The sequence below is a fragment of the Squalius cephalus genome (assembly GCF_949319135.1).
Source record: "Squalius cephalus genome assembly, chromosome: 5".
NCBI lineage: Eukaryota > Metazoa > Chordata > Actinopteri > Cypriniformes > Leuciscidae > Squalius > Squalius cephalus.
This window is the reverse complement of record NC_137126.1, coordinates 30,787,303-30,799,373: the sequence shown is the minus strand read 5'-3', so window position 1 is coordinate 30,799,373 and position 12,071 is coordinate 30,787,303. Positions and strand designations below refer to the sequence as shown.

Genomic DNA, 12,071 nt, shown 5'->3' with positions numbered 1-12,071 from the left:
GATGAGAGGAGCAAAGTGTATGCGCATTGCATTGTGCACATGCTACATTATGGCCAAGCATGCGCCCTTAAAATAGTATCTGAACGCGCCACTGAAAATGCGGCACTGACTTTAGACTAGGTTTTTCCTGGTCTGTGGCGGAATTGTTTTCTGAAACTGCAAAATAGCACCAGGGAACGTTTGCGCAGGAACACGCCACCTCTTTTCGCTCATTCCCTAATTTACCGACGTGCGTCTGTCGAGGGAAAAGTCCGCTGTGCATCGGGTGCAAAATAGGAATGATACATGCGTCGGTGTACAAAGTCAATTGCGCTGGGTGCAAGATAGGGCCCTAAGTAAGTTGATGAGTTGATTTATCCGCGTTTTATTATGCTCTCGTTCATAGAGATTTGGGTGAACTGGCAGTAGACGAGATCACACAGACCAAAACAAAAACAGACATTCCAACACGGAATGCACATTTCAAAGTAAAATCAGAGAAAATTCAGAGAAACAAGTATGTGAACTCAGTATGTTTCCTTAATATCTGCAAACATATTATGGTATTTTTATGCTTTAGTAGGGTGAAAAAGTTACATACAGAACCTTTAACAGTGAACTAGCAGGGGAGTCTCAAGAAATGCCTTTCCGATATATTTTTTTCTTGACATGAAAAATCGGGTGGATTTAGCAATATAGCGGATGTATGATGTATATTGCGATGTTATGGTGAACTATGCCTTTCTCTACTGACGTTCTGAGTTGTTCAAAGAGTTTCTGATGATAGTTAGAAGGCAGACTGAGATGGCGAATGGGAACATAGTTTGTGTAACATTAACAACACATTATTATTTGATAACATAGTCAATTCAAAGGCTAATCATATTAATTACCATTATGTGTCCAACTTTGTAAAGAGCGATACCATTGTGCAGCGTTTACCTCAGTAAGTTGGCCGAGTGAATCTGTAAGCTGGCGTGAGTGGAGTTGCATTCAAGCTATTTTAAGGCATGAATAATTTTTTTTCACAAGAAAAAAACGTTTAAATATGTCATTTTGATGATCAAAGATGAGTTTTGAGGGATAAAATTATTGACTACAGGGGGACTTTAATATACCCCATAACGTTGTTTAAATAAACAATAAAAGTGTCATCAACTTCACATGTGAAAAACATTTCCTTTACTTCTCTGTTCAGTCAAATTAAATAGGCCTACCTTCATATAACACTATGTCAGAGGGCATTACACATACAGTACATCACTTCCTCCAGTGATTGCATTTCTTGTTTTTCCCCCCTTTTTTGATCAGTCTTATAAAACTTAATGTTAACCTATTTAAAGATCCATAGCCATCCTAACACAGACCCACATAAACGTATGCTACACACACCCAGTGTGAATGCCCTTGTGGTGGGGAGCTAACCACCAGTATTTTAAAAAGGCTAAACTCCAAAAAGCTCCATCCATCCTACGCTGGGTGCGTTCCAGGGTTGCTATAACGGGAAGAGAGTCTTTCCTAGTGAGGCTTCCTCGAGCGAAAAACACTAATGTGTAGGTATGCGTCTTTAAACCTTAAATGGAAGCATATGTGGGCTCGGAATGAAAGTTTACATAGGGCTGTAATCAGAGCGGGACTCTTTCTTTTATTCCTCTGCTTGATTTCCGTCTATTTTTCTCTGCAAATGAGGAGGTTGTGCTCGAGCACATGCAGACCGCACAGCTGAGAGTGATTAGTGTTAGCTGTAGTGCTAGTATTATCAGATTGGTACGAACTGCAGGGCTGGCTGCTCAGAAGCCAAAGAGAGAAAGAGAGAGATGGCTGAAAATAGCCATAACTTTAGTCTTTTCTTTAGTCTAATTGCAGGCACAATCCAAATGATTCAAATGAGATTCATGAGATACTATACGCAGGCTCATGCTCAGGCTCTGATGAGTTTGTGTTCAGCTGCTCAGCATACACACATTCACACGTTCAAACACAAATGAACTCAGTGTGAGTCATAGTGTCATCTCCACCCTAACAGTTTAAATAGTGCCATGAACTTTCTCACTCATTTCTATGTTCACCAGTCTCTCATCAGTAATAACTACAGAATGCAGGGGGAGGCAGGCTTGTGTTTGATAACTTGTTTATTAATTGTAGATTGCTTAGCAATGAGTGCTCAAATTCAGAAGGACAGGTTCAAATCAAGGCATAAATGTGGCATGAACATTTGGTTACACTTTATTTTAGGGTGTCCTTGTTACAGTGTAATTATACAAATAAGTAATATTCATTGATAACTTATACTATTGTTATTAGGCTACTGTAGTAAGTACAGTACATGTAAGATGTGCATCAAGGACACTGTCAAATAAAGTGTTAACAAGTATTTCAATAATTATTCTTTGTAATTTCTTTGTAACTTCTGAAATTCAGGATTGATTGATTGATTGTTAGATTTTTTTTTTGTTAAAGTTATGGCGTGTTTGTGCATGTGGAGATTTGTTTAATTACATTAGCAGCGATCCTTTCTTGTATTGTCATGTGGAGAGCGTTGGCAGTCTACTGTTATTTCTGCTTTTTTATGGCGACAATACAAAGGAGGTAGGTAAGACAAAACCAACTGTCAAATTCACAAGAATACATTAGTTCTCTTTTCTCTATAGTGAAAAGGAAAAAACTGGCTATAAAATGCTTTGCTATACGTTCTATGGTCACAATGTGGCTCTGTTATTGTACTACAGTATGTCTTGTAATCAAATATAATTCATTATTTAAAAAAAAATCGATGGGAGTCTGGAATTCATTCTCTCATGATTTTCAATTTCTTACATTTTATTATTTTAGTTTGTTTTGAACGACTGAAAAAGACAAGAATAAACAACAGGTATCTTTGTGTCTTGAACTATTTATAATGTTGAGGAAATTAAAGTCCCATTAGAGGTGTTTACAACTGATTCCTGACAGAGAGGTTACAAAAGAAAGTAGATAAGCGAGAGCAAAATAAATGGTGCATGAATAGGTAGCAAATTAGGCAAAATATAAAGCTGTTACAGACATACAGTACCACAGAACTCCATAATGGACAGCACTATTTTGTTACTATAACAGCCTTCACCAATTTCACTGCATTTCACAAGACATTCTTTGTAAAGAGACATACAGCACTGTGCATGTGTGTTTGTGTGTGGCCTTCAAAACAATTGAATGATCATGTTATGCTCTGCCACTTGAGAAAAAGCTGTCTTCATGATAAAACATTATGGAGGAATAAAATGAAAGAAGTGAGCCTCTCGCCTACATGTCGTTAGGGGCTGATGCATTCTCCTCCTCATCAATGCCCTTGTCTGAACACAATAAGTCTGTCCGCAGGAGTAATTTGCTGCTTGTTTGGGGAGCAAGTAATTTGTGGTTTATATGGGAAGGGATTTGTGTAGCTTTTATAGAAATAAGGTACATTCCATGGAGCCTATTGAAGATAATAAGCAGTTTTTGGTCACACTTTACAGACTTTGTTTTTGTGTAACTAATTACCTGCAAGTGCTTCAATCACAGCTGATATATTCAGACCAATAGCATTCTTGATGCACTCTCTGCAGTTGATTTTTGTAATGGTTCAACGTACAATAAGTTAATATTTACATTTTAGACACATTATTGCCAGTTTGTCTAATTTTGAACCACAAGCTAAAATAATTCAAAATGTAGCCAGACTAACTACAGTAGAAGCAGCCATTGCATATCTGAGCAATACACATGAGTTTCTCTCTTGAATAATTGACTCAATGACATTCAAAATCGCATACTCTATGAGTAGGTACTTTTCTGAATAAAAACATTAAAATGTGTGTTCTATATAGTATGAATGTGTGTCCTATGAATGTAACCCAGATGTTCTAAATTCATCATGTTGTCATTGTCATGTGACTTATCAACATCAGTTCAGTTCACTGCCATTCACAAATCCTCTCCTGTGGCCTCATGGGATAGTAAAGTGCCTATTGGATGTGCACTTCAGAATGTCGCCAGAAGAGTAGATCATTGTCATCTACTAGCCTGGCAAGCCAGACCTACATCAAGATGTTAGGTCTGGCAACTCACCATAGACACGGCTCAATCTGAGGGGCGGGATAAACGGTGGTCTTTCAAATTCCCTCGGCACGCAATAGGACAGCGCTTCAACCAGAGCGTTTTCCCAACAGCGGAGCTAACGTTAGTTGATAGATTCAACTTTTGCCATATATTCCTTTTTTAAGAATGACTTAAGTGCCGTTCTTTGTTCTTTTCTCAAAGAAAAGCTTAACTCCAAGTCCTCCAGAGTCACGGCCAAAGATGATTCGAAAGATTGCTGTTCGTCATCAGCCATTCTTTGTTTTCAAGTAGCAGGGAATTCACACGGAACCGTCACAACTCTGTCGTCATTATGTTAAGCCCGCCCACCGACTCTATACACGATGTGATTGGCCTGACCAGAGTTTGGTTTTTCCAGCTTGTAAGTCAACGGAGAGTTGCTAGACTACCCTGGAAGCAAAATAAATTTTGCTGCCGCTAGGATGCGTCTAGATTTCTAGGCTAGTCATCTACTCTTTTCTCATACTATTTTTTGCTTATACTACATGGTAGGGAAGTATGCTTATTCGGATGCAGCCAGTCACTTGTTTAGTTTATGAAAGACTCAGTGTTGTTGAACAACTCGGTTGAGTAAATGATTCAATGACTTGTTTATAAAGGCAGTCCCTTGTTTTGTTCCTGCATGAATAAGTGATTTGAATGAATTGTTTTGGAATGAATGTTTCAAGGATTCAATTTGTCACCACATACTTGCATAATTACTGTATGTAACCAGCAGAAAGGGTCTCTGAACAATCTCCACCACTAAATAACAAGACTGACAGTCTGTCTAGAATGTAATACAAAAAAATCGCTCCGCTGGCTAAATTTGACAACAAAAACTATCAGCCATATTATAGGGAAGGGTATGCGATATATATCATCTATGATAATATTGTAATTGATGTTTTAACAATGCGCAATCTGACATTATTGAGTATGTCCCTCATTCGCAAAAAACAAACAAAAACACTCCTAGAGAGTGCATACACTGCGTGATGTAGCCTTTTCAGTTTAGGTTAGACTACTGCACGTGCACATTTAAAGTGCACCCTCTCACTGCGTGATTTACAATATTAAAATGCAGTAAAAATGTCTTGGCTATATTTATATCATTTGATATAAGCAATCACACAAAAAGTGTTGTTTTCCCCCCAAATATAAACACAATTGCAAATGCGATATTGATTTAATACTAGTTTAATAAACAATTAAGTGACTTACATTTTAGACACAATTTTGCCTGTTTTGCTCTATTTCGCCGATGAAAATAGTTCCTAACAAAGCCACTGCAGAACTGTTTTGTGTCTCTGAGCAACACACAGAGCCAGAGTTATTTCATTCCTGGATGAATCAGTCCATTTTAACGAATCGGTTGAATTAATGACTCAATTATTCGCTCATTAACAGTGACACATGTCACCTCTGAGCTGAATTAAAGAGTCTGTGTAAATACATTTAAATGCCACTTCAGATGCAGCTTCTGTTTCCATGCATTGCAAAGACAGAGATAGTGTCTTATTATTCTAATTGAATGTATTGATTAAACGTAATAAGTTGACATAATAAATTGCATTTAATTAGGTAAGAAAAATTGCTCTTATAAAGGTAAAAATGCAGATAAAAGGTGAAAATCTATTTAAACTTATTGGAAAATGTCATTTCTGTCACTGCTGCAAACTGACCACCATGCAGAATATGATGAATAACAAAAACTTTTGGAGTCAACGGTCCACGGTAGTCCTAAACCTGACAAAGTATACCAAAATATCATCTGTTCATCATTATTATTTTTTGTCAATACCGCTCATTATTATAAGCCTACTAATCAATTATAATAACATGTAATATGGGCAGTAATGTGGTAAATTTTTATTTGATAAAGAGCAACTTAATGAAAGACCAATGCAGAGTTGCATATATGCAACTTGTATTAGGCTACTGTTCATACAGGGTCTCTCATTTCAAAATGACCAGTAATTTCATTTCAGTAGTCATTTCAATAGTCATTTCAAATGAAGATTCAGTAGAAATAGGCTATACAGTATTGTCTCAGCATAATACTGCAGTCTACACTGTGATGATCCCAACACAGGAGATAGGCCAAAATGGGGTGTGACCTCTCTCCTTCATGTAGGCAATCTCTGCATTTCTGACACAAACACAGACACACTACATTCATGTGCTTAACCACCAGTGTTTGTGTTGGTGTGTCTGACACTGATGCAGAACCATTACTGAGCATGAGCTTTTACGCTGCTATCATCCTTTCACTTTCACTGACATAAATGGAAAACAACATTGAAAACACAATACTCTTGCAAATACAAGAGCAACGGGTCGATACTCGAGATGTGCATTTATAGGAAGGAATAATTCTCAAGCCTTAGCTCTCTGAGTACATCTTCTGTTTTACAAACAGAAAACCCGGATCTCCTCACGACTGTTCATGGGGAATCCCGATGGAAAAAGTGGGTTATTGCCTTTAGAGGCTCATGTCTCAGCGTTTAATGGACCATGGCTTGTGTCTAAACTCTCAAGAAATGTGTGTATGTATGTATGTATTTAGGCTATTGGCATGATTGTCAGCATATATTGCCAAAGCATATGCAGCATTCAATTTTTTACAATAAACAGAAAATACAATAAAAGAGAATACAGATAATATTTTATATATATATATATATATATATATATATATATATATATATATATATATATATATATATATATATATATATATAAACACACACACACACACATGTATGCTATATCCATATGTCAATTTCCATTATATTCTATTTTCCCCTTTTTTATTTCTAATCTTATTTATTTTCTGTATTATCTGTTATTGTATTTTCTGTCTATTGCAAAAATTTGAATGTTGCATATGCTTTGGTAATATATGCTGACAATCATGCCAATAAAGCTTTGTTGACTCTGAGATCCCTAGCGACAGCCTTAAGACACTTTAATATGCTGCTGGTCTATGCCAAATCCCCCTGAAAGCTAGTCTAAACCCACACACTTGAGTAAAACATGTCTATCTCAGATGCCATACACACTGCTGTGATAATTTACAATCCCACCATCCTGTAACAGGATGATGCGGTGCTCTAAAAAAATGCCCACTCCCCACATAAAACCCCCTTCCCCATATCAACTCACCTCGTTATTTCGAAACTGCAGCCCTTCCTGAGGAGCAGGGCTCTCTTTCGCATGATCCCCGTTTTCTCTCGCCCCAAGTACATGTTAATATCCGAATTCATGGTGGTGGGATAGCAGGGCACACAGAGGCAGCGCGAGCGCTGATGATGATGGTGATGCGGCTCTGCTCCGCGTCTGGCGAATGGAGAACCGAGAGGGCGCACAGAGGGATCAACAGAGGGTCCTCCTCCACGGGAAAACCAAAAAGTGAGCCACACACTTTCTGCGGCCAGAGAAGAAATGATTCAAGTGGGTAAAACGTGCGGGTTGAGTAAAGGGATTCGTAAACTCCATCCACACCGGTTCCTTTGGATCAAAAGTGCAAAAAGTCGTCGGTTAGATAATCTCCGGGTCGATTCCCCAGTTCCCCGTTGTTTAGGGCATGTATACTGGAGTAATATAACGCTCCAGCCGTAGAGTCTGCGCGGTCCTAATGTCTACCCAGAAGAATGGAAGAAAATACATGAAATCTTGTGGGGCGGCGACTCTCAAATGAACGTAGCCTACATTACGCTCTGTAATTTTTCGAGAACAGTATAATTAGTGAGACACTGTTTTTTTTTTCTTTATTAATGAATAAACCATCACCATTGTGTCATAGATTACATTCTATTCCAAAGAACTCACTCAGGGTGCCAAACCTCAAAGCAGCAGGTTGATACATAAAAGTGTTAAAGAAAAAAAAAAGTTTATATATATGATATATTTCTTTTATGCGGCTATATATTACTTCAAATAACAATAATTATTCATAATAGTATTGTGGAAAGCACAACACAAATGAATGTATATATATATATATATACATATATATATATATATATATATATATATATATATATAAATATACATATATATATATAAATATACATATATATATATATATATATATATATATATATATATATATATATATATATATATATATATATATATATACAGCAAACACATACACAAGCTCAAGACTGGATAGAAAGATTCACAAAAGACTCAAACAGTGCAGGTGTTCTCTAATGGGTCAGGACCCAAAAATTGGTGGCAGGTCTGTTTTGATTGGGTCATGGACAGCAGGGAACTACTGTAGCGATGCTAGATGCAAATAGAGTGCAAATAACCACATAATCGTTTATAGTTACAGTAACACAGCAAAATAAATAAGCTCATCAAGGGAGGCAAAAGCTTCCTTTGTTTGTTTAAGTCTTTTGTTGTTGACTACATATCAAGAGAGTTTAACTTAATTGTAACATTGCCAGTTGTGTGCTAGTGTTTGTGTGTTACAGTGATTCTTGAAGTGTTACTGGAAGAACTGTCTGAGCATGACTCATGCTTGTCTAGTGGCAGCAAGAATCATGCTTGAGGTCGTTTCATTTGCTCTAAAGGTGTTTATATGTGTGTCTCCATCTGAGTGTGTTTTATATTGGTCTGCCTGACAGCACACACAGTATACCACTTATCAACATATGCGTCATGAGTACATTAATTTATGACATACTTATTATTATTTTATACCCCTGTACTTTTTAAGTACTTGAATGCCTTAGCAATACTGTAATGATTACGGTCACATCAATAAAGCTTTGTTGGTTTTGACTCTCATAAACTGAAACAGAGACAGAGAGTGAGAGAGAAAGAGAAAGAGAAAGAGAGAGCTTTTAAACAAACCAGCTGCCCTTGATTTACTTGCCATAGATGTCTTCGTCAGTAGAGTCATGGCAAAGACATTAATCAGTCAGATTTTTTTATTTTGTTTTACTTAACAACAGAATCAACACCTCAGCCAAACAAAGTGAGTTATAAAAACTGAAAAAAACTATAACATGCCTATTTGAGCTGTATATTTTGTATGAGAGATGGTGTCCAGCCTCACTTTGTAAGTATTCTGTGTTGTCCAGATGGTAATACTGTGTACATTTCACTCACTGAAGGAGAACGTGTGTGTGTGTGTGTGTGTGTGTGTGTGTGTAGAGCTTGGCTGGGAAGCAGCATGTCAATTTCTCTGAGACAGCAGGACGGGTAAAAGAAGAGAAGAGAAACAGAAGGGACATGTAGAGTAACAAACAGAATAAGATGTTATTGTCAGGCATTAAATCATTTGTATTCCATTAGGTTTCTTATTCTGGTGTCACAATGATATTTAGTGCATCTTGATCAAATGTATATGCTGTTCTTCTGTCCACAATCAGTGGTCTTCTTCTATAAAGCCTAGCAAAATAGCACAGAGGGATGGGGGATGCTGGTAAAGAAAAAAAAAACCCATCCTCCATGTATTTAGCAGAGGGCTTACCCTGGATACGTCAATGGGTATTTTGGGAAGCTCTGATCAGCTGATAATGTGTGACTCTGATGAATGGGAGCACATTAATGTACATAGAGATTTTGAGATCATAATTAGCTGTAATGGGTTTACAAGGCCATTAACTATGTGATAACAGGAAGAAAATATACCTATAGAGTTTATATTAAAAAAATATGGGCTTCCTTCAGGAAACACACGCAGCACGAATTCCTGTTCTTACATAAACAGAGAATACATAAGCATGGTTTTACAAACAATTTACATAAAATTCATTCTGCTCAGGTTTCATGAATGGGTGGGTGATTTTTTAAAGAATAAGGAGTCAAGGTTTGTCTGGTTAGCATGACCCCATTAACCCCTGCTGGTAGATGTTGTAAATTCAACATCTGTTTCTAAAAAGCTTCTTTGTTTTTTGATAGCAATTCAAAAGTAACTGTGTATTCTGAAAAAAAAACTTTATTATTATTTGCAAGCAAACAACAATCTTTAACATATACAGTACACTGCCATTCAATTGATTTTTTTTTTATCAAAGGTGCCATTTGTCACAGTCATGTTCTATTTAGCACATTTATTTTCTATTTAGTTTCATTGCCATGTCCAGTTTAATTTTAATGAGTTCTAGGTCATTATTAGTTGTCATGGTTTCTAATTAGTTCTCACCTGTTCCCTGATCTATTAATGATCTTCCTCTGTGTGTGGACAAGAAGGCCTCACAATCTCTGTTTGATGGGGTTGAGGTCAGGGCTCTGTGCGGGCCAGTAAACTTCTTCCAAACCAAACTAATCCTACCATTTCTTTACCTTGCTTTGCGCACTGGGGCACAGTCATGCTGGAATAGAAAAGGGACTTCTCCAAACTGTTCTCAAAAAGCTTAAAGCATAGCATTGTCCAAAATGTCTTGGTATGCTGAAGCATTAAGTTCCTTTTCGAAAGGGAACTCGCACTGCGTCAGAATGCTATGGGGAATGCCTCCTCGTGAACCGGTGTCTGAAACGCTTATCTAATCACGGCAATCCTATTGGCAAGCAACTGCCTATGACATCATCACTAGTATGTAAGGGGAGCCTGGAATACATGTCAACATGTTTTGTTTGTACGCTTCAACCTGAAAACTTCAAAAAGTTAATCATGGCTTGTGAAAAACGCTTCAGGAAGTGTGTGCATCCGTGTCTAAGATATTGATACTTGATGACACACAACTGTTTATGTGTTTATTGTTTGGGCTCAGAGCATGCACGATCAGTTCCTGAACGATCTGCTTGTGCCACTGTGAGTTTTTTCCCTTGAGAAAACTTCACTCTCGTCTGCTCTCTTCTCGAGGGAAGAGGGACAGACATCTGTAGCAGGCGATTCAGGTCCCGCTCGCGCTGAGGCAGAGCAGAGACTGGAATCGTGGGGTTTTTCAGAGGGAGCTCGCTGAGGAGGTTGAGAGAGTTGTTAATCTCTTACGCCCTTCAAAGACTTGTGAGAGTGAGCTGCAGGATGAGGATGATCATCTGATCCAGCAGAGAGTGCTCTGCTGTGTATAAAAACAACCAGTTCAAGAGAACAGGAGATGGCTGATGAGGGTGAAGAGGATATGCAAACCAAACCCTCACAGCCACCCTGTACTGCGTATGTTAAGCTGTTGAGTGTTATGGAACGCGCTTCAACAAGGCTTCTGCTGTCGTTGGAGCGCGTGAGGGAAGAGACCGCTCGTGGCAGACTTGACGAATGGTTTCTTTCCAGCCATAAAGCTCCTGCTCTCAGCTCTCATGGCTCAAGAGGCCCTGCCTCTTAAGCCACTAAAATATGACAGCACGCTTATGGACCTATTATGAGTTATTCCTTCAATTTGGAACCCTTCTGTGGGTCTGGCGTCGGGTTTGGTAGTAAGTGCGCTCTTTCGTGCTCTTATGGTGATAGGCCTCCATTTTGTGAATGTCGTTTAGGCCATCGCTCTATGGGCAGCAGGTTGAGCTAGGTCTCTTCTCCCTTTACGTGAGTTTTTAGTAAGGTTGAATAATAGGACACGGTTCCCTGTTAGGAAGTATTAAGGGGGTGTTAAATATGGTTTTCATAGTATGGTGAAATTAGGGCCCTGAAGTTCCATATATAGGTAGGCTATGCATACCCTTCCCATAGGCCTCCACTTATGTTAGAATCGTCAGGCTTATATAACGGGTAGTGCCAATCGATAGTAGTGAACAGGTTGGCTGTATGGAAAATTCTCTAGTGAGGCTACCATTCATCCAAGCACCTAATAGACATTTTTTGTGTGAGATGGCTTCCTCCCTATCGGGAGTTATTCTACTGAGGCCACCGCTCTGTCAAGCTCCAGATAGAACTACAAAGTCAAGCATTGGCCCTCTTCGGGCCACCTTGATAGCCACTTATACTAGAGCAGCAGTTCTCCTCTCACTTTAGAGAGTCGTTGAGATTATAGCTCTGAACTTCAGTCACTTTATATTCGTGTGTGAGGGCCGCCTCGATTTCTGGCTTAGGCTTAGTA

At 38.3% G+C, this 12,071-nt stretch overlaps 1 protein-coding gene across 2 annotated transcripts in view; it reads right to left on the bottom strand.

Moving 5' to 3' along the window:
* garnl3 (GTPase activating Rap/RanGAP domain like 3) overlaps nucleotides 1–7,517 on the bottom strand; it is a 61,346-nt gene extending 53,829 nt beyond the window's left edge. The window contains exon 1 of one of the 2 annotated variants that reach the window (XM_079870455.1): nucleotides 7,243–7,517. In XM_079870455.1, the coding sequence (XP_079726581.1) occupies nucleotides 7,243–7,343 (101 nt within the window). In that variant the 5' untranslated portion in view covers nucleotides 7,344–7,517. The remainder of the gene's footprint in view (nucleotides 1–7,242) is intronic. The other variant, XM_079870452.1, reaches the window with a different exon arrangement.
* Nucleotides 7,518–12,071: the final 4,554 nt, after the last annotated feature.